Consider the following 22229-nt stretch of genomic DNA (forward strand, 5'->3'; position numbering starts at 1 on the left):
TCTCAAAATTTCAAGTCTTTCAGGATTTGCATGACACCATGATGACACAGGAGGGAACAACCTATGAAAGAAAATAGCGTGACAAAAAAGCCACTGTGACGTCAGACAGCCGCAGGGATTGACCAGGCCCGCGGGGTAATGTACTCACTTTTAACTGTCCAAAGTCAGTCTTCCTGAGAAGATTCAAAACTACAGTGTGGTTTGCTAAACTTGCTCTTATTGAAAGTCACCTGACGCTACCTGCAACGTAAAGGTGTCAGTCTCCGCCCCTTCCCTCCGTAAGTCCCGCCCCCTGCATCTTCCAGGAAGACGAGCCTCAAAGGAGCGGTGTCAGGCGGCGGACGCACTACATCGTACTTCTTTAGACCCGCTTTCACGGACTTTTCTTCCGTTTTATGCTGCTTTTTTGGACGGATCCGCAGTCGATATGCTCATTCATGAATTGTAAGTACCGTACATGTAGTGATAAACGATGCATTGGGCAAGTTTTGAATGGAAAGATCGCGTCATGGTAACTTCAAACCGCAACACCGAGCGCACAGGAAAAAAAAAGGGTGAAAATAGCTTCCCTTGTGAACCGAAGCGAAGAGCCTGAGTCCTAACTTTATCTACTCACTCTTACATCTTTTAGAAACTTAAATTAGCTCAGCGCAAAAGTTCACTGTTGTTGAACTTTGAAGTTTTGAATGGGTGAGTGTCCTCCTAAAAGAGCACATATGACCCCTAGGAGTTGAACTCGGCTTTAAACGTTTTTACATTGTTTATATTCATGTGTATTGTGATGAATGAATACTGAATGAGGCCATAGAATACAACAGAAACCAAAACAGAAACAAGGCAAACTTTTTCTTTACACAACAAACCACTGATTTAATTAATGAGAAATTCAAACGCATCAGCGATCATCTGCAATGCTGGTGACTTGGCTCCTAAAAGTAGCCTTATTTTGTTACCAGTTTTCCCACAAAAGCTCCTTTTACAAGTTAGCTGTCATATGCACATCTCTGCCTCTCCAGCATCAGTGTCACCTGACCACAGGCCAAAGTACACATGCTTACCAGAGTGGCCCCTGTTAAGGCTAAGAGGATAATTCAGTTACTTTCAATCATGTTTCAATATAATAATTCATTGTGCAGCTTTATTGAATCCAAAGTAAACCTGATAATGGCATGATTTCTGTATTGGTTAAAGTTCTTGGTTGTCTCTTCTTCCAGCCAGTTCTTATTAAATATTTAGGTCTGGCTGCGCTGGCGACAGGTGGCAATTAATTGGCTATTGTAAAATGTCACACAGAACACACACATGCACACGCACACGCACACACGCACACACACACAAAATGTTTAATAATGTGTCCAGACTATACGCTCAGAGTCGTATAGGCAGTAATATAGACTACTTAGTTATTCAAGATGGGCATCCCCAAAGCCATTGTTGCAGATTGTAACAGGATATTATATTTTAAAAGCAGGTTAATGTGGATTCACCGACTGCAAGTCTCAAATGTTCAAATTACCGAACCACTTTTCAGAGCGTCTAGTGTCATACTTGGCCGAACAGTTTGTATTAGTAAGCAATAAGCAAACATTACATTTGTCGTAATCAATTAACGTGCTAGTACTCGGAGATCCTTTTGAACGAAAAGGAACATCTAAAAATAAAAGGTTCAATATGTCTAATGTCAATATCTGAATACATGAACACGTATGAAAAGTATATGTGAGCCACAAGGGTTTTCTCTACAACGTTCAACAGAAAGTGATCTATTGAGATAAAGATGCACAAAGAGTTGAAACCACTAACCAATGCAGACCACAACTAGATTTAACTGGGGCCAAACCATGAACCTCAAATCAAAAAACGGTTATTATCTGAAGTTATTATAGACTTTGTAATCTTTCTCCGTGTACTAATGTTATATTTTCAGGATTTTGAAGCTGCTCTCGTCTCTGGGGGAACTAACACACACTTCCCCTTCCTGGCGGTCAGCTGCTTGTGTTTCCTTTTTGCTAAAATTGTTTTCTCTTTTTTTCGTCCAGCCGGATCGTCCTGCCCATTTCAGTGGAGGAGGTAAGACCTTTCCCAGCATGTTGTCATGACACACTCCAAAAATGATGAGCCATATGCAAAACTACAATGACTCTCCCGCTAATATATTATTTTAGCTCGTTTTGGATGAACATCACTGAGATCTATTGCCATTTTCACGCAGAGTCACCCTCCGTCAATCAATTGCTCTCAAACAAAGAATCCTTGTGCTGAAATAACACAAGGACAAAACAAGATCCCTCTGAAAAAATCTTTCGAGAGGTGATAATTGTAGAAAAATGCAAACACTTCAAAGACTTTGTACTTTTGTTTGTATTTGATTGCATTCTGATGGTCTGATTGTGCACAGTTGCAATAATGTGTAATGTATTCATGTAATGTTGTGTGTGAGTATGCATACCTCTCTAAATGAAATGGTTGTGTTTGAGCCAGTGAACTGTGTCTCACAAGGACAAAACAAGATCCCTCTGAAAAAATCTTTGTCATTCATATGTCAATAAGATAAAACTATACATTTAAATCTGGGTCTTTCCATTATTTAGACTGGGTCTCTGAAAATATAGGCAATTTTGGCCACCGGAACGCAACTAAAATGTGACCAAAGCAAGCGACAAAAAAAGTGACAACAACGCAAGGGTAAAAATTAGCTCTGCTTTGTAGGTCTTAGCTTTCAAATGAGGAGCTACAATGGCCTGTATGCTGTGAGCTCCAGTCAAGAAGCGTTTAGATTTGTGTTGAGCGGAACTGGAGAAAATGTACAGTTTGCTTAAGGTGGGGGTAAGAGGTTAAAGGCACACTGGGTAACATTTTGGCTTATACTGTTGCCAACAATACAAAACATGCTCCTAATGACCATGTAGATGCCATTGAACTACAATACCCTCTGCTGAGTCCTCCTTCAGATGACCTTGCTTTGGCTCTGAGCTTATCTGAATATAACGCTGTTTGCCAAATCGCAATATACAGAATGGGTCCCGCTCTCTGCCCTTTCCCCTGATTTCTCCCACTGGTCCCCAACAACATGCTTTACTTCCTGATTAATTTCTGCAGCTTTAGTTAGTCTCGTGTGCTACACTGGCCCCTTTGTCCAGGCCATTGCTAAACCATTCTCTAAACCCCGCTAAACCGTTAGCTGTGTGACCGGCTTTTCCTGTGATCCCTTCAGACGTGGAGCAATTTCAATGCACGTCATTTGGGAGGAAAATAACTGAAACTATAATAGGCGTGTCTTATGAACCCAGCCCTTTTATTTTTGTACTCAGTGATGCTGACATGGACTAAGACAATTATGAGTTAACGATGGGTTAGGCTTGTCTGAAAAAGCAAAGGCACAATGGGAGTTTTTTGCTAAATATTTTTACCAGAGCTGAGAAGACCGGTCTGAAGGGTTAGGTGTTCTGATCCCTCCCTCTCGAAGTGCAGGTGCCGCCTGTGGAGCCTCAAATATATAGCATTTAGTCCTAATTGGCTTAATTTGTGTTTTAGCAAATATCATACGTTTGTGTGTATGGTATAAATGTCTGAACATGACATATTGTTCAATAAGAGTGTCTCATTGTTAGGGTGTCACAAGGGAATCTTTGAAACCTTGAGAGGGACACGACGCTCCCTACTTTGGGAATGTCAGTTCTTCGTCTCGTCCATACCACACCTTGACATGCCTTTTTCTCTTGAGTGAACGAGCAGTTTGCCTCAACATGTTATGTCCATAATCAGTGGCCAACTCGGCCTGTATTTCCTCTGTTTTTGCTTGTTGTTCAAAGCCACTTGTACCTCGACAGACTTTGACAGGATGCACAGGACAAACCTGGAGAGCCACATTCCTGGGTTCAAGCTCACTCTCAAAACTGAGCCTTTACAAATAAGAGCAGGTTTACTGGTGACTGTCACCTTCTCAAGGATTGGGTTCAACAACACGTCTGTATTGAAAGATAAATAAAGCTTTAAGGTATTGAAGAAACACATTTCAAAGCCTTGTGTGCCCCTTTTATATCACTAAAACTTCTAGTGTGGTGTTTACTTGTATAACTTCTGTTAAAACTAAACTTGAGAGCAACGTTATTAGTATGACACACTTCTGGACTTTTTCAAGTCACTTTTTCCGGTGTCAGAGGAAAAAAGGAAACCCTCCCAGAAGCGCTGACTCAGCCACTGCTAGAGTGGACTGTGCCCGTTGGTCAGTCAGGAATTATCTACATTTTTATCCACATGTGCAGTACAAGTAGTAGATTTGTATTCTGGACAATTTAATCAACAACCAAATGAGTCATTACAATAGCATGCTGCCGTCTTCCACGTGATATAATGTTCTAAATGTTTGTTTGTTCCTACAGTACCAGGTAGCGCAGCTGTATGCTGTAGCAGAGGCCAGTAAAGGAGAGACAGGGGGTGGAGATGGAGTGGAGGTCCTGGTCAATGAGCCCTACGAGAACGGAGAAGAGAAGGGACAGTACACCCACAAGATCTACCACCTACAGAGGTAACGGCGCCCAGGTCAGAGCCCGGCAGTGAAATGATACGATGTGCACTCGCTGTAAGAGTAGGAGAAAAGGTTTGCACATCGTTCACTACAGACGTAGATTTCAAGTTTGGTAGTGTAAGGTTCTTTCTTTGTAGACATGCTGTGAGAGTCAAATGGTTGTATTTTATTAAATACTCTCTTATGTTCAGTTGGTAACATATGTATTGTGTGTTATTGTTCATGTAATTTTAGTGTGTGAAATAATGGCATTAAACATTAGAGTCATGTAACTTTATTTGTTGCGAAGTGAGTTTCATACATATTACTGGATAAAGGAACCAAAAGCCTGCAGTGCACAAGATTCCATAAACCAAGTGACAAATGAAACATTGTTGCTTGTGTTTTGTTGAGAAAACTAGCTCCTCTTTGCCTTTTCAACATGGTTCACTTCCCACACTGGCCAGCAGAGGTCACACACAGGCACACATCCATGTTTACAACCATAATGCTCCACTAGATGCCTACAACACTTTGTTTTAAATACAAAGCTCTCCAAAAGTATAAAAAACCTGAGGATATCAGTATGTTCTCTATGTAACACAGTGCCATTTGACCACAATCAGCGTTGCTTCTGCAAGTGAATATCATTTTCTAACTATCTTTTTATTTGCAGTAAGGTCCCTGGTTGGATAAGGACATTTGCACCAAAAGGATCTTTAGAGATCCACGAAAAGGCCTGGAATGCGTATCCTTATTGTAAAACAGGTGAGACACACAACATACTTTTTACGCATTCTACATTATTAAAACATACGCTTATTATGTTTATTTTCCCCATTTCTTTTTATGCGACCACCCTTGCTCTTGTAAACCATTTCAGTCCTCACGGTAAGTACTTCTTAAGTAGGCAGGTTAGAGTCAGAGATGCAAAAATCATCTATCCATCCATCTACTGGTAGTTTGTTGCCAATTTAACTTGTCCTTTTCCTCGTTTCAGAATGCATACATGAAGGACAAATTCACTATTGAAATCATCACATGGCACAAGCCTGACTTTGGCACAGAGGATAACGTGAGTCACCAACGGTTCAAATTTTTTATTATAAAATACCTCTAATCAGCAGTGATTTTGACAAACAAACAAACAAACAAACAACTGCACTGGATTTCTTTTTACAGGTTCACTGTTTAGAGGAGGCAGAAAAACAAAAACGTAAAGTCGTTGATATTGACATTGAAGTTTTAGTCGAACCAAAGGTAAAATTAACTTTGATGTTTGAACATTCTTATTATTTTTGAGATCTTGAAACATTTATCATCCGATTTCTTTTTTTTTTTTCAGGACTACAAAGAAGATGAAGATCCAGCAAAGTTTAAGTCAAAGAAAACAGGCAGAGGCCCGCTGGAAAAGGGCTGGCAGGAAAAACTGATGACTGACACGAAGACACCCCACATGTGCTGCTACAAACTAGTGAGGGCCGAGTTCAAGTGGAAGATGATTCAAGGGAAAGTCGAGAACTACATTCAAGAGGTGCCTTTTCTTGATTTGAAATGTCTTAGACTTAGACAAACTAAGTTGATCCAGTAGAAAAAATGCTTAGTCACGTCAATAATAAATAAAATCTTTGAACTTTTTTTTTTTTACTTTACTGAGTTAAAAGCAAATGGAGTAACATTAAGATATATACTATATAAGTATGCTCAAATTTTATATGTGTATATTTGTATATACACATCCATCCATCCATTTTCTTCGGCTTTATCCGGGCCCGGTCGTGGGGCCAGCAGTCTCAGCAGAGACGTGCGTGCGAGTGTATATACACATTTAAAGTAAAATTATAGACAAAGTTATTTATTAAATGTAATATTTTTGAACCCCAATGGAGCAACAGGTGGTTATTGCACTGTGAATTATTACTCTTTATTTCACTGTATTAATCTTTTGATTAAAAGCAGAGCAATACTAATTGTTATTTGCATCGTGGATTCCGATCATGTCGGCTCTAAAATTGCCTTCATTATGAAGTGATCAACCAGCAATGCAAAATAGCTCTGCTTCTGTTCTTTGCGCCTCCTAAAGCTTCCACGAGAGGGCGACAGACACAAACCCAGCTGTCTTCGCATTAGCGCTCACATAGTGTTCCCATACCCGCTTCATCACCATCATCAATTATAAAATGTAAATGCAGAAATTGCAAAGCTTGATTAAAGTCTCATCATGGTTTTTGATGTTACGTTTTTTCCGTTATGATTGATGTTTTTTTGTGGTCTCATTATGTGCTTGTTTGCCATTTCAGGCGGAGAAGAGGCTGTTCACTAACTTCCATAGAAAGCTCTTCTGCTCTATGGACGAGTGGTGTGACATGACCATGGAAGACATCAGAAAGATGGAGGCAGAGACCCAGAAGGAGCTTGATGAGGTCAGTTCTCGATTAGGCTTAGTTTTCTCTTATGTAAAACTGGTAGTATTAAGCCTAAATACTTTTCTAATAAAAAGCTGTTTAACCACCTTTTAACTATTATAACCTTACAGATGAGGACAAAAGGAGAAGCCAAAGGCACAAAAGATGACAAATAAGTAAATATTCATTACCAAGTTTGTTTACAGAATTTTTATAATGTATTATGTTTATTAAGACTTTGTCTCGTCTTTTCTTTTCTTTTTCTTTACTTTTCAGACCCCTCCCCCCACCCGCTCTCCTCTCAACCGTCATCGGACCAGTCAACCGATATGCACTGCTCTCCATACCACACTGCCACTTTTATTTTAAAGAAAAGTTGGCCTTTGAACATAGTGGTGTATTTTTGCACAACATACAAATACAGTTGATCAAGTTGCTGTCATTATCCGTGTACTGGCCGTGGTCTTTGGCATTTGAGATCAGGGAGTCCATGTCAGTTTAAATCTAAAAATTATATTTAGTTTTTTATTGTCTTTTTCTCGAGTTTATTTCTGATGTTCTAAGTTTACAACACGGGGCAGTGTCTGTAAGAATGATACTTGTAACTATGAGGCATTTTGATTGACACCAATTATTTAACAACAACTAAGAGTTTGTCTTGTAAGATCGAGAGGTGATAATTGTAGAAAAATGCAAACACTTCAAAGACTTTGTACTTTTGTTTGTATTTGATTGCATTCTGATGGTCTGATTGTGCACAGTTGCAATAATGTGTAATGTATTCATGTAATGTTGTGTGTGAGTATGCATACCTCTCTAAATGAAATGGTTGTGTTTGAGCCAGTGAACTGTGTCTCACAAACTCTGTGTTCGAACAATTTGTCATTGTCAACACAATGTTAGCCTTGAAAAATAAAACCCTAAGTGCTTTTATTATACGAAGAATGTGTTTTGTTTTGATGGAAAACTGCTTGCATGGGGCTGCAGAATTTGTCAAACTAACATTGTATCCTGGCCTATGCCTCGTTTGAAAGCTAAAACCAACAAAACTCATCCAAGCCTTTTCCTTTTTTTTTTTTTTCAGCTCTAGTCATTTTTGTTGCGTTTTTGCCAGATTTTTTTTTTACTTTTGTGATGGTTTTGTTGCGTTTTTGTCGCATATTCATTTGCTTCTCTTGTTGAGATTTGGCCGCATTTCGTTTTTAGAGTAGGTGTAATGTAACAGCGATGAAGCCACATAATGTGACCAACACATGTAAAAAAAAAACATAACAAAAAAGTAACAAAAACGAGAAAATAGCTTAGATCAGTTTTGTCTTAGTTTTGACATGAGGCGATACCCTAGGCTATAGGCTGTAAGTTCTAGTCCAGATACTTTTAGATTTGGGTAAAGCCGAACTGGTGCAAATGCGCTCGGTTAAGGCGGGGTTTAAGGGGTTAAATTATAGCTTCTTATGTAGACTACTTCACCTTATAAAGCATGTTCCGTGTGTGTGTGTTTTGTTTTGATGGGTCCTGACCTTTAATTTGAAAGTGGTGCTTTTATTTTGAAACATCCCCTGTTTCCGGGGGAAGAACAACATCCGTCTCTTGAGAGAGGAGCTCCGCCCGCTCCGCCTACGCATCTGCAGCCTGTGTTTTTATTATACATTTGTTTACCACAAAAAGGGATCGATCAAACGAGCTGCACATCCACGATCACACCTGTTACAAGGTACAATTACGACAGCACTGGGGCTCGCAGATTCAAGCTTTATGGTTGAGTTAGCCGCATGAGATGAACTGTAAACATCAGAAAAGTTCAGTGAGATAATGTTACCTGGTGATGAGCTAATATGTTTAAAGATCTGTCTAAAACATAAAACAATTATTCGATGACCAAAGTAAAAATGTCGTTATTACAGTCGCCCTATGCGTGAACTGGAAGAACGTGTATTTTCGCATGGACATCATCACCGTTTGGTAATGTCCACTTGTTTCAATAGTTCCGTATTGTCAGGCTTGTCCACGCTTTGAATTATTTCCTGCTACGGTCGCCTTGTAAAAACAGCCAAACAGCGTAAAATAGCTGATTTTTTTCCCCACCCGTGGAATTTATGTGGTAGCAAAGACTTCCCCTTTTTTACAGGATGGTTGTATTTTCCAGGTGCCATGATGGAGGAGACAGAGGAACAGGCAGATGACACTTCAGCAAAGGAGAATCATGGAGCTGACACGTTCAGGTTAGACTTCATTTGCATTTTTTTTTTTTTTTTTTTGGTCTATTATTTTGCGACTCCTTTTATTACAGCTCCTACTGTTGTTGTTGTTATTATTGCTGCCATTACAGTGACTAGTTACATGGAAGTCCACTGTTGTTCCTGCTGCTGATAAGATAAGATGATACTTTATTGATCTCACAGATGGAGAAATTGCATTCGATGAGAGAGCATCCGGCAGCAGCACCCATTCAGTGCGCACCACTCTTTTTCCACTCTTTTTTTTCTTTGGTGAAAGATCGTTGTGTCGCGGCCGCCATCTTCACTGTTTTGGTCACAGGAGGAGCACTGGTTGATGGGAAATCCGAAATCCGGCGGTGGTTGGCCGTGTCGGACAGACGCGCCTGCTTGATGATCAGGTTGTGGTCCACGGTGATGTAGAAGTTCCTGTCCTCGGCCGTTTCGATGATCTCGTTGTCCTTCAGCCACTCCACCCGCATGACCTTGGAGGATGGAGAAACTGGAGCTGCCCTCTGTCTCCTCTGATCATCTGAAACGGTGCACCGCCTCCTGGGCTTGTCCCCGTCTCAGAGCGTGGTGTCCTGCACTGGTCAGCTCCACCTCGTCCTTCCTCTTCCTCCTGCACAGCTCCCTCCACAGTCTATCACCATCTCCTCGTTGGTCCCTTTTGATTCATGAATGGTGGGAATTTTAATGACTAATGTGCCTTGTGTAGCAGTAAGATCCTCAAAGCGACAGAGCTGAGCAGGTGAATATGGAGGTGCCGTATTTTACTTGGTGACTGGTGGGCGAGGTGTAATTAAATGTGCCTAACATTTTAATAACAAAGATTCAATTGATTAGATTGTGCATGTATCCCAGATCTATGCAATCTAACAAACTGTGTGCCCAACTCCATTCGGCACATTTTACATAATATTAGGGGCATAACTGGCGATTGTGACATCTTCATCATCGTTTGCCAGTCTCCAAAGCAGTCTCTATTCTGGCGGCAGGATTAGATTTCTCAACAAAGACCTCCTTATACGGATTGAAATGATATTGTGCCACTGGGTTTTTCTTTTGCGTGGACCGGACCCCGGGCACCGCGATTTCTCAATGTTTTTTTTTTTTGTTTTCTTTCTTTCTTTCTGTTGAGACATTTTAACAATAGGATTAGGGGATTGTTTCACACATAGAGACACATTAACCAATTCTCTAACTCACTGGGTTGGCTAATTACAAATCCCACTCGTACTGCACGGCTTTGCTTTGAGTCGATTTCTTCTCGGGCTCCGAAACATCAGTCTGTTGTCCTTCTGCACCCCAGCTTTTTAATTTTTTTCCACAAAGAGTTAGTTTTGGTTGTACTGGAAAGAAGCGACGGCCTTTAACAATGGATGAAATTAATCGCCTTTTGGGAAATATGGGGCGCGTTCGGTCCGACAGCATGGCCAGCGATGCCACGCAGTCGACCGGCAGCAGGCTGGTGCTGAGGCAGAGGCTGAACCAGCTCCTCACCTGCGTGGAGGACCTCAGCCCCAGAGACGAGCTCCACGAGAAGGTGGCCAAGACTTTGGATAACGCCTTTTTGGTCTGCGGCAAAAGAGCCAACAAGCCCAAAAAGGCCAGCTTCAGGTAGCGCTAAGTGGTGGTAGGAATTGTTTTGGTTCTGATGCGGTAGGAGAGATTCCAACAACGTCATTTAGCATTTGACTGGATGGTTTTAATAATATAGTGCAATTATTGTTCTTTAATATCGCTGTTTTTTCTCATATCGTGCAGCTGTAGTTGGCATTCATCTTAAATTTGGAAATTGGGTGAGTTAGCAGTGTTTTGTTTTACTCTGCTGTTGACCAAATGTGCAAATGTTTCTCGTAATTGGTCACAAAATGTTTCTCTGTCCGTTGTGAGGCACACAATTGATGCCTTCATCCTTAACTGACTGCTTTTCTTGGGCTGTGAAGGATGATTTTGCTGCTTTGTCACGGCGTAATGGGCTTTATTGCTCTTCGTGAAAGAGCCTGTTATTTCACGTCAAAAGTTGTATTATTTCACAAGCCTCCAATGATTAATGCGATTCGTTTTAGTGTAAAGGGAATGGCTTTCGTGTTGTTTGTGAATACCAAGAGTTCTGTTGGCTAAACTGCCTCCGGTGTGTCTCCAGGAGTCACGCTTGCTAATCTAACATTGAGTGCGTTTGTGTGTCGTTGTGCCTGCAGGCTTCACATGGTGACGTGGAACGTGGCCACAGCCGACCCCCCCGACGATGTGTCTTCACTTCTCCATTTGAATTCCCCAAAGAGCCCAGACCTCTATGTTATTGGGTAGGCCATCATGACTTCTACGGAGAGTAACGATGATGCGTTTGCTGCAATGTTTGAATATAGAGAATGACCAGGCAAAGACAGATGGTTTGCTGTTATACCACAACGATATTGCATTGTCATTTTCACCAGTACATTTTGAATAATTTTATACTATGGACAGGCGCATTTAATAGTCAGAGGTTTAGCTTACTTGCACCTTTGCTTCAGGCTCTGTAAGATCGCAACCTTTATCTTCTCATCAGACCGTTATACAAGTTAAATGTAAATTCTTTTCCCACTTTTTTACACCTTTCTTTTTCAGCCCCTCCTTGTCCGTTTTGACCACTTTGAGCTGTTTCTGAGGGGTGACAAAACGTCAAATCTATCCCCCCTGCAGCAAACCAATAGTTCAATAGTTTTAGGCAGCGGCACAAAGAATACAAGGCAGACAACAGTCCACTTGTAAACATAACAATTCTGCCTAAAAAGGGAGTGGGAAGAAGAAACTTTTGTCTCAGCTATCATAAACATCAGCCCAGACTACTTCTGCAGCCCAGTGAAATGCCTATAGGCCTTTAATATCCCAATTGTGCGAGTCTGTCATTAATAAAAAGAAAAAGAAATCTGGTGGCCCAAAAGTGCTCCCGTTGAACTGGAATTTTTTTTTTGGACATTATACATCTCTAAAAAAACATTTCGTTGTGCCTTGCTAGGAAATGTGTGCTCTGCTTTTGCTCTCTCCTCCCCCCACTGCTTCAGGGCAACCTGTCCGGAGCAGTCGGCACTGAAAGCCCTTCCCCGCGATATCCAACCAGAATCTTAGTCAATGGTGTATATGTGGAGGATTTTCCTGCAGGGTAGTGTGCACAGTTTGGCTTGGGTTGGGCTGTAATGCATTTGTTACAAAGTTATTACATGCTGTTATGTGAGAGAATTGTGCTGTTTTTGTCTCTTTGCCATAACAATTAAGGCCCATCCAAAACCCCTTTTCTTTTTTTCCCTTTATGAAGAAGCGATTACCAGATAATGGCCTTGAAAGCGACACCTCTTGCAAACAGAAAACACTGTTATGTAATTAGCGCTGAGTAATTGGATTCAGTAGCAGCTGGTTAATAATGCACGATGTGTCAGTCTGCAGGAGGTGTACTCTGGCCCGCTCCGATTCATGTCCGACTCTGTGTTTGACGATCCATGGAGCCACCTCCTCATGTCCACGCTGGCCTCGCGAGAATATGTCAAGGTACTGCCCCACATATGCAGTATATGTTTGCTTATTCCATGTTGTTTATGTATGACCTTTAACCCCTGCCTTAACCAAGTGCATTTTCTCCATTTTAGCTTTGCAGAAATCTGAAAGGTTACTTCCTATAGGCCAGTGTAACAACTCTTTTGAAAGTTAAGACCTACAAAACGCATCTAAACAGATCTTTTTCCTCGCATAGTTGCCGTCACTTTTTTGACATTTCTTTTCTATTGCATTTCTGTCACTCTTTTGTTGCCAATTTGCAGCTTTTTAGTTGTTTATTGGTCACTTTCCTGTTACTTTTTCCCTGCTTTTTGGTCACTTTTTTGTTGCTCTTTTGTGACATTTTGGTTGCATTTCGTATGCGTCGTTTGGTATTTGTGTTATTTTTTTGTCACTTTTTTATAATTTTTTGTCACTTTCTCATCATTTTTTGTCATTTTTTCATTGTTTTTTCATAGTTTTTTCATCGTTTTTTGTCAATTTTCTGTTTTTTTTGGTCACTTTTTTGTCACATTTCTCATCATTTTTTGTCACTTTTCTGTTTTTCTTCGGTTGCTTTTTTGATGCGTTCTTTCTTGCATTTTCACCCTCGTTTTCGTATCATTTTTTTGGTGCCATTAGGACACTTTTTTTCCAAGAAGCTTTTAGATTTGAGTAAAGCCAAATTGAAGATAGTGTGCTCGGTTCAGGTGGGGAGTTAAGAGGTCAATGGGAAAACAGGGAAACATCACTTACAAACAGTTGTTGTGTGTTGCAGGTCGCCTCTGTCCGGATGCAGGGCCTTTTGCTGCTGTTCTTCTCCAAACTGCGGCACGTCCCGTTCATCCGAGACGTCCGCACCACATACACAAGGACGGGCATGTTTGGTTACTGGGTAAGGCTGGCAGAGTGTGTTATTTCAATGCAATGTCGTCTGTATACTAGGTCAGTGTCACAAGATCACCCTGTTTGAAGTTATAATGTTAAACCCTTATCAAAAACCTCCCTAAAGTGGTGCTTTGTTTCCTTTGCACGTTGTAATTTTAGCTTTCCGTGTACAAAAGAAGGAAACTATCGACGCTGGGGTGTATGACGTAGTTGCAAAAGCCTGAATCAAGGCTAAAATGATTGTTCTCTGTTTCAGGGTAACAAAGGTGCCGTGTCGGTTCGTCTGTCCTTCTATGGCCACACACTGTGTTTCCTCAACTGCCATTTGGCGGCGCACATGAAGTACGCCACAGCGCGAGTCAACGAGTTCGAGTACATCATGGATACGCAGACGTTCGAATGTGAGAAGGACCCCAGTGTCCTCGACCACCGGTAAACAAACGCTTAACAGTTCATCCTTTTCATTTGGCATCATTAAAGCTCAAAAACATCTTAATCATATAAATAATGTAGGGGCATGTAGTTGTTACAAGTAACAATGTTAAAAAATGCATATGTTTTTTTATAATCACAATATATCGTTGTGCAGTTTTGTGCAATACTTTATGGTAACACTTTAGATTACAAGCCGCGAGTTCCATGTGTAGGTACAGGGAACATGAAAGTAATTGCACATGTTAGTAGGTTTAATAAAGGTGTCCAAAGTGTAACAACTGTATACAAGGTGTAACAAAGGTGTACGTGGCTTTTTAATGCCCAAACAATACATTTTAACAACACAAAAAAATCGGCGCATATTTAGCTTCTTAAGATTTGCAAACATTTAATCAAATAGAGACAAGAAAATTTAACAAAAAGAAAATGTCAATGTCAGCCAAAACTGTAGCCGGGTATGTTTTAACCCATAGTTTTTGTTTTTTGAATTTATACGGTAGTTGAGTCAAATCATTTTCCGAGCAATTTAGATTTCATGCCAGTTTGAATCCAATTTAATGCTTGAAGACATGCAAGGCCTTAATTTTGACACAATTTAATGCTTTTCAATGAAACTTCATATGAGCGCGGGCCATAATCCAAAGTGAGACCCTATGTACCTCTTTATTACACCTTGCACCCCTTTGTTGCACGGACGGCTTTATGTTGTAGACCTTTATTACTCTTTGAATATAGTTTTTAAACCTTGCACTTTAATGTGTAATTACCAGTACTTACATGTGTAATTACCTTCCAGTTACTTGTACTTACACTTGGAACACGCAGGCTGTAATCTAAAGTGTTACCCAATATATTGATTATCGCAGTATTGGCGTATAGTGAGGTTATTGTTATCGTGAGCCATGTATCGTGAATCGTGAGGTACACAGAGGTTCCGACTTCCAATAACAAATAATAAGAAGTGGTTTCTATAAAACACACTCTTACATCACTTTCTCTTTTTGTTGCAGGTTAGTCTTTTGGTTTGGTGACCTCAACTTCCGCATTCAGGACCACGGCATGCACTTTGTCCGCTCCTGCATCAATAGTCAGACGTACAACTTACTCTGGAGCAACGATCAGGTTATAAAGTGCACTTTTTTTCTCTCCATTTTGTTTTGTCAAGTGTATGGGCCCATCTCTTTCTACCTTTAGCCTCCTCTCTGGTCATCACAGTCTGAACACATCCAACACTCTCAAGTCTAATTCTATCCATATCCATGCAAAGATAAACTCAACATCTCCAGCTGTGCCTCAAATTCACTTCTATAATTTTTATTATAGTTGATGATGATGAAGAAGAAAGTTGAAGCACTGCAGGAGTTCGAAGAAGGGCCTCTAGACTTCCAGCCCACGTACAAATTTGACCTCAACTCTGATACTTACGACAGCAGGTAACTTCTCTTATGCATCTCATTTCACACATTTCAGCGCTTTCAATTATTCCTCAAGTAAATAAAACAAAACGTACTGCTTTATTTGACTTTCACAGGAGCGACAGGACATGGTTTTTCTTTAAGTAAGAAAGACAAGTCAAACTAACTTAATATCACTAACGTTTGTCAGTAACACTGTAATTAATACTGCCTGCACATAGGTATTTATTTGAAGCCTGATGTGATGGATCTTTTCGCCTTTTTCCACCAAAATGGATTTAAAACATAGTTGCTGTACAGTTATCACAGACTGTGTTGAGAAAATAAGTTCAAAAGTGCACAGCCATTAGTCTCAGACAAGATTTGACCTTCTGAAAAGTAAACACGATAAACATCTGACTTAACTAAAGCATACTACATTACTAAAGCATAAATGACATGAGTACCATCTGAAGAAGCCCAAGTACCAATACAGTTGTGCTCAAAGGTTTACACACTCTCACTGAACTTGTGAATCCATTTATGGTGAAACAACTGAGTTTACTTTTTTTTTTTTTTTTAAATCATACTGACAAAAGAAACAATCAAAATGACCCTGATCACAAGTTTACATTCCCGAGTTCTTAATACCGTGTATTGCTCCTTTAACATCAATGACAGCTTGGATTATTTTGTGGTTGTTGTGGATGGGCCTCTTTATTTACTCAGATGGTAAAACTGGCCTTTTTTTTTTTTGCAAAAAGCCTCCAGTTCCTGTAAATTCCTGGGCTGTCTTGCATGAACAGATCACCCCTGGGTGTCTCAATGATACTGAGGTCAGGAGAGTGACATGGCCAGTCCAGAACCTTCACTTTATTCTGCTGTAGCCAATGAGAGGTCGACATGGCCTTGTGCTTTGGATCGTTGTCATGTTGGAACATCCAAATACGTCCCATATGCAGCTCCCAGACTGATGAGTGACACTTTTCCTCCAGTATTCTTTAATAACATGCTGCATTCATCCTGTAATCAATATTGACCAGGTCCCCTGTAGCTCATGCATTCCCAAAACATCAGTGATCCACCTCCGTGTTTCACTGCAGGAATGGTGCACTGTTCATCACAGGCCTTGTTGACTCCTCCAAATGTAACGTTTATGGTTATGGCTAAAAAGTTCCATAATTCCAAATGACATTGTTTCAGAAATTTCGGGGCTTGTCTCTGTGCTGTTTGGCATATTGTAAGGGGATACTTTGTGGCAAGTGCCTCCTTATAACCTTTAGTAGCCATTCGAACCCGTTTGTGTCAACTATTTTCACCAAGGCATGTAAACGTTTGATCAGGGTCATTTTTTTCTTTTGTCATTATGATTTAAAAAGAGTGAACTCAGTTGTTTCACCATAAATGGCTTCGCAAAACAACTATTTATGAGTGAAAAAAACCTTTTTGTGTTATCGTTCATGTTCTCCGAAAAATAGTCCAATCATTCGGCCAGGGTATGTAAACAAAAAGAATTTGGATTTTCCGTTTGGTGGTTTCCAGGCAAAAACGTTAGTGCTTGAAAAAAATAGCATTACAGACCTCATAGACTTAGATAGAAAACAAAAGTATTCATGCACTAACATTTGTGTCTCCTCTGGTCACCTTTATTGTACAGTATTAGGAGTTTTTCTGACTTAACCAAAATTAACCTAGGCAATTTACTTTACATATGCTCACCCCTTTCAGAAAAGATCCATGCTCATGTATTTACCGTCTGTAAATGTTATGCCACTAAATCAACAGCATTCTGATCTTTAGCATCAATATAACGGCGACTCCTTTGTCATTCAGCGGTAAGAAGAGGAAGCCAGCCTGGACGGACCGGATTCTGTGGCGGATGCGTCCCAAACCCTCTCCTCCCGAGGACGAGGGCAGCGATAATGGGGTCAAACTGGGCTCTGCGCTTCTGAAGGAGCTGGAAAAGTTGACGGAGTTCCCGCTGAAGATCACGCAGGAGCTCTACACCAGCCACATGGAGTACGGCATCAGCGACCACAAACCCGTCATTGGGGTCTTCAGTCTGGAGGTGAGACACGCTCAGGTCCTGGGTTAAATCGACATTGTTTGACTTTGCACCAGCCATTTTCCATCTTTCCTCTGTTTAAAGGAATGGATATGAATGTTAAGATTAAATACATAGAGAAGCATTCATTTGCTGCTACTCGCCTGTCATTTGTTTCGGCATCATTGCAGTTGAGGAAAATGTACGAAACGCCGCTGGTGCGTTTGCAGCCAGAAGGAGATTGGAGCGCTGACATCGATTCCATAGTCCTCTACAGCCCACAGCAGCCCTTCCCCTCCAGCTCCTGGGACTGGATAGGCCTCTACAAGGTGGGCTCGCAGTGGGCTAGCAATGGATCTTTATTTTGTATCTGTGTACTTCCTTTACACCTGCATGTCTAAATGTGTACTCTATTTATTACAGTGCACTTCTCCAAGTTAGATAAATAATCAGTGAACTGAAGCATGTAGGTATTTCAATATTTCTCCATTCAAGATCCAAACCAGAAGGCTCAAATAACAGTCAATCAATAGAAAGTCTTAAAACATTTGAATACGTCATTTATTGTCAAGACTGTGTTCATTCAGCTTAACCACTCCCGAGAAACTCCAGGACACAGCAGATTTAATTCCATAAAGTTTTTCTGGGAATCTTGTAAAACTGTAACACAGTACACACAATGTTTATATTAATAACCTCGTAGCCAACGACTTCACTGAGTGCCTTTTCTCCAGTTCAGTTTCACCCAAATCTAAAAACGTCTCGATTGGAGTTTACAGCCCATAGGCCAGAGTAACACCTCATTTGAAAACGACAAAATTGATTTAAACATATCTTTTTCCTCTTTTTTTCCTCACTTTTTTTGTCATCGTTTTTTTGGCGCTTTTTTGTTGGTCTTTTGTGGCTTTTTTGTCACATTTTTTGTCACTTTTTTGCCACTTTTTTTGCATCACTTTTTTTTTGCTGCGTTTTTGTCACTGTTTTTGATGCGTTTTTCAAGAAGCTTTTAGATTTGGTTAAAGCCAAACCGGAGATAATGTGGGCGGTTCAGGTGGGGGTTAAGAGGTTAATCAAACATAGAAAATCCAGTATCTAAACATATAATGCAGCTTATATGATAAAACACAAACGAGCCAAAGGCACAAACCCATCAGCTTGTTATATGTCTCAATAATGTTACACAAATCAAAATTAAGTGATAAACTAATGATACACAATGATAAATACTTACAGACGATGCCTTAGCGCAAAAAGAGGGTAAGAAAAACGGTCAAATATAAGCAGATGACAGAGAGGGTCACGTGTCTGAAGCTTATCACTACATGACCATTGCACTTCCTGTTTCCCATCAATGATGCTCTGCCACTATGTTTACAAAGATAAACAACCTAAACTAAACTGCAATGACGAAGTAAAAACACATTTTCAAGTGGGATTTATTGTTGTGTTTCACAGGTTGGCTTTAGCAGCGTAAGCGACTACATCACTTACACGTGGGTCAAAGACAACGAAGCGGCTTTCAACGATGAGCTCATGCAGGTAGAGACACTTAGGCTTCTAGACCCCATAAACATTACAAAATGAAGAAAGAAATTAACCATTTATCTCAGTATATCGCCAAATTGTCATTACCACAATATTAGCATACGCATATTATATTATATTCCATATCACAAGAAACCAAGCCATAGTTTTATTTATTTCAATTTCAGCCTTGTTTTGGTTCACATTTCATATTTTTGATTTTTGATTTAAAAAAAAAAAGGCTTTCTATAATTGGAATATAACACTGTGTTGAAATGGTTATTGTTATTGCTATATACATTTATCAGTTATTGTAATTTTTTCCTCATATCATGCAGCTGTATTCACATATTGACTCAATATATTTTGTGTGTAAGGTGTTCATCAGTAAAGAGGAGATCCCAGTCCGCGGAGGGGACTGTGTGCTCTGTTATTACTCCAGTGCATTACAGAGCATTATAGGGATCAGTGAACCATTCAAGGTGAGGAGTTGTTTATGTTGATGTGAGATTCAACTTTTGACATAATGGTTAATTATTTATGATCATGATGTGTGGTCCAAAGCTGAAGAGGGGGGTAAATATTTGAGATGGGTGTAGCCGTCACAATATTTTCTCAAGTACAAGAAATGTTTTAAAGTAATTTTAATCTGGTAGATTATGTGCCATTTAGTGAACCAAATACCAAAGTGAAAGTAAAAATGGTAGTTATTGGTAAAATATCACTTTAAAAACAAAATAAATGTAAGTTTAAATGTGTTACTTGTGATCCAAACTCATCCCTAACTTTCTTTATGCATTTTTAACATCCCAGTTCTTCAGAGAAATAAGTTAAGAAGATTTTCACAACTTTCGGGGCACAACACTATCACGGGAAAGGCACTGATTAAATGCACAGGTGCAAAGGTCTTATTTCCTTAAATGTCAGCTTTTCTTGTACATAAGGCTAAAACCTATTTGATTCCACAACAAGAAAAAAAAAAACAGGTACAGGGCCTTTAACTCATTGACTGCCAGGATTTTGACTGTTTTTTCAAGACTCACAGAAAATGTAGGTCTATGTCAACATGAAACCCACCAAAAGAAAGATTAGACTCTCTTCTTTCATCTAAAAATAAAGTTTGTTTGTACCTCTTTCCATTCTTTAGTGATCGTCCATAGAAAATAGGTGAAATCACCCAAAATGCTGGTTTCTGACCAAAAAGCTGAGAAAACATTTTTTTTTTAATCAAGCAAAACAGTGACTGATCGCATCCAAAGAGCAATGCCACCTAGTGACTCAATAAAAAACTACAACTAAGATTTTAACACCAGACATGCTCAAGGCTTTGCTGCAGCTGTTCCCATTGAAAAACCTAATTGACGTCTATAGACGTCATTGGCAGTTAATGAGTTAAGTACTTTGTAATCGATGCAAGTGTTTTATGAAAAATAAGGTGCAACAAAACTCACACTTCAAAGCGTTTTTACAATAAACGGAGGAGGCACTGGATGTTAAACTCACTCACAATCCCTCCCCCACATCCTGATTGTCAACATGAATTGATTCAGACGCTCTGCAGTCTGTGCAGTAGCTCAGATGTAAACTGTAATGTAAGCTGTTGTGTCTGTTAATGGCCATATTCTTCTGTCATGTAGGTTTATGAATCTAAAGTGGCTTTAGAGGAGGGACTGATGCCTGAAAAACTCAATGGACTCGATCAAATTGTGTCTGATGAGTTTTGGAAGTGACCCGTGAGACCAGAAGAGGAGATCACACTGAAGACAAAGGTTATGAAGCTTTGGAGTTTTGACTGACCTGGGAGCTCCATATGTGTGAAGTAGGACATGACTGAATTACTCTGAAAGTGAAGAATGTTACAGAATGTTGTGACAATGGAGGCCCTTTTTAAAATATATATTAATATTTAAATATGTAGTTACTGTCATATTTGAATTGCTGGAAAGAAAAGTACTGTACAGTAAAAGTACTGTTGGTTGTATCTGGGTGACCTAAACACATCCATTTGCCCTGTGAAATATATGAGCTGCTACAAATCATAAAATAGGAAAAGGGAAATTGAGTTTATTGGTTACTTTAATAACCATACCTGAGTGACAATACAATACACTCGGGTATTTCGAAATTTCAACATTTCCAAATACCGTCTTTGTCAAATAAGGTCCAGTTTCCTCGATCACATGGACTCTTGTATTTACTATCCCGGATCCAAGTCTTACAGTGCTATTGTTACCATTCAGAAGTGGCTAAAATGTGCATTCATCATTCTGAATATGGAGTGGACTACAATACCAATGCACTTGTCCGTTCTTTGACAGGATTTGCAGTTGCCCCACTAACTTCCATAATTGCTACATTTTAAGTTAAAAAACAAATGAGTTTATTTTTTGTTTGTATGAATTTCTCTTCTGGAAAACACCACACATTCACCCAGTTTGTTGTTGCTGGATCAACTTGTTTGTATTGTCGGATTTTATATAACCTAATTTACAGGTGTAGGTTGTTTTTTGAGAGCACTTCATATTTGTTTAGGGCTTTTTTTGCCTGGTATACCCTGCTTTGACCTTGAGTGGTAATGCATTTAGATATCACTGTTTTAGTGCAATGAGTGAATCCTTTGTTATTTCTCAAGACGGCCCGAAAACAGAAACCAACTGCAGCTACTGGACGCTTCTGGACCAAACCACTGTAATACAAAGTGTTTGTTAAAAATATATATTGTAAAGGAGTTTCTAGATATACAGTATGTGACTCTGACAAATTTGAAAACAGGTTGAGAAGTGCCTTGAACATGGCTTTATACTGCGCTCTGGTGCATGTCGATACTAAAGATTCAGGACAGTGAAATATTGAAGATTTTATCAAATGTGTTTTATTCCGACATTGACAGGATGCATTGGCTCTTATGTTCCCTTACACACAGAAAAGATTAATATATTTTTTAGATGTCATTGAAAATGTTCCGTTGTAATAAATTTGATTTAACTTTTCGACTTGGACGACAAGACATAAAAACCCTTTCTCATTTATTAATATGCACCTGAATACATGTGCCGTATGTTAATCAAAATGTGTGCAGTTTGTAACACAGTACCTTTTCTATGAAGCAACAGTTAAAGTCCATGTTCTTCATATTTAAGATGCTCGGCAAATGTTGCTCAGAGTCACATTATTGATCTAATGCATTATCTGTAAAAGGTACAGAGCAATAATGTACTTCTTTTTGCAAAGCTGTGTTAACCAGCTTTGCAAAAAGAAGTACATTATTGCTCTGTTTCCGTTCTGTTTTTAAGAGTCACC

At 39.7% G+C, this 22229-nt stretch overlaps 2 protein-coding genes across 3 annotated transcripts; both read left to right on the forward strand.

Moving 5' to 3' along the window:
* The first annotated feature begins 316 nt into the window (after nucleotides 1-316).
* On the forward strand, nucleotides 317-7826 carry LOC306965771 (phosphatidylinositol transfer protein alpha isoform-like). The gene is made up of 11 exons (XM_079560320.1): nucleotides 317-444; nucleotides 2040-2070; nucleotides 4383-4528; nucleotides 5184-5275; nucleotides 5391-5398; nucleotides 5508-5582; nucleotides 5690-5767; nucleotides 5853-6041; nucleotides 6808-6930; nucleotides 7044-7088; nucleotides 7189-7826. Exons 1-10 carry the CDS (start codon nucleotides 428-430, stop codon nucleotides 7086-7088), a joined length of 804 nt encoding a protein of 267 aa, XP_079416446.1. The 5' UTR covers nucleotides 317-427; the 3' UTR covers nucleotides 7189-7826.
* A 702-nt stretch (nucleotides 7827-8528) lies between these two features.
* LOC306969944 (inositol polyphosphate 5-phosphatase K-like) lies at nucleotides 8529-21630 on the forward strand. Of its 2 annotated transcripts, XM_079565737.1 has the most exons (14): nucleotides 8529-8626; nucleotides 9041-9134; nucleotides 11333-11437; nucleotides 12551-12659; nucleotides 13423-13539; nucleotides 13789-13964; nucleotides 14978-15089; nucleotides 15291-15400; nucleotides 15499-15525; nucleotides 17195-17429; nucleotides 17597-17734; nucleotides 18861-18944; nucleotides 19307-19411; nucleotides 20567-21630. In XM_079565737.1, the coding sequence occupies exons 2-14, from the start codon at nucleotides 9064-9066 to the stop codon at nucleotides 20657-20659; spliced, it is 1482 nt and encodes a 493-aa protein (XP_079421863.1). In that variant the 5' UTR covers nucleotides 8529-8626; nucleotides 9041-9063; the 3' UTR covers nucleotides 20660-21630. The 2 variants fall into 2 exon arrangements, with proteins under 2 accessions (XP_079421863.1, XP_079421864.1); XM_079565738.1 differs by lacking the exon at nucleotides 15499-15525.
* Nucleotides 21631-22229: the final 599 nt, after the last annotated feature.

This window comes from Gobius niger (assembly GCF_951799975.1).
Source record: "Gobius niger genome assembly, chromosome: 1".
Classification (NCBI taxonomy): domain Eukaryota; kingdom Metazoa; phylum Chordata; class Actinopteri; order Gobiiformes; family Gobiidae; genus Gobius; species Gobius niger.

Coding starts and splice junctions, on each gene's coding strand:
- LOC306965771 (XM_079560320.1), top strand. Junction 2,071..4,382: donor TGCCCATTTCAGTGGAGGAG/GTAAGACCTTTC, acceptor TTGTTCCTACAG/TACCAGGTAGCGCAGCTGTA. Junction 4,529..5,183: donor AAGATCTACCACCTACAGAG/GTAACGGCGCCC, acceptor TTTTATTTGCAG/TAAGGTCCCTGGTTGGATAA.
- LOC306969944 (XM_079565737.1), top strand. CDS start 9,064: ATGATGGAGGAGACAGAGGAACAGGCAGATGACACTTCAGCAAAGGAG. Junction 12,660..13,422: donor CCTCGCGAGAATATGTCAAG/GTACTGCCCCAC, acceptor TGTGTGTTGCAG/GTCGCCTCTGTCCGGATGCA. Junction 15,401..15,498: donor TCTGATACTTACGACAGCAG/GTAACTTCTCTT, acceptor TGACTTTCACAG/GAGCGACAGGACATGGTTTT.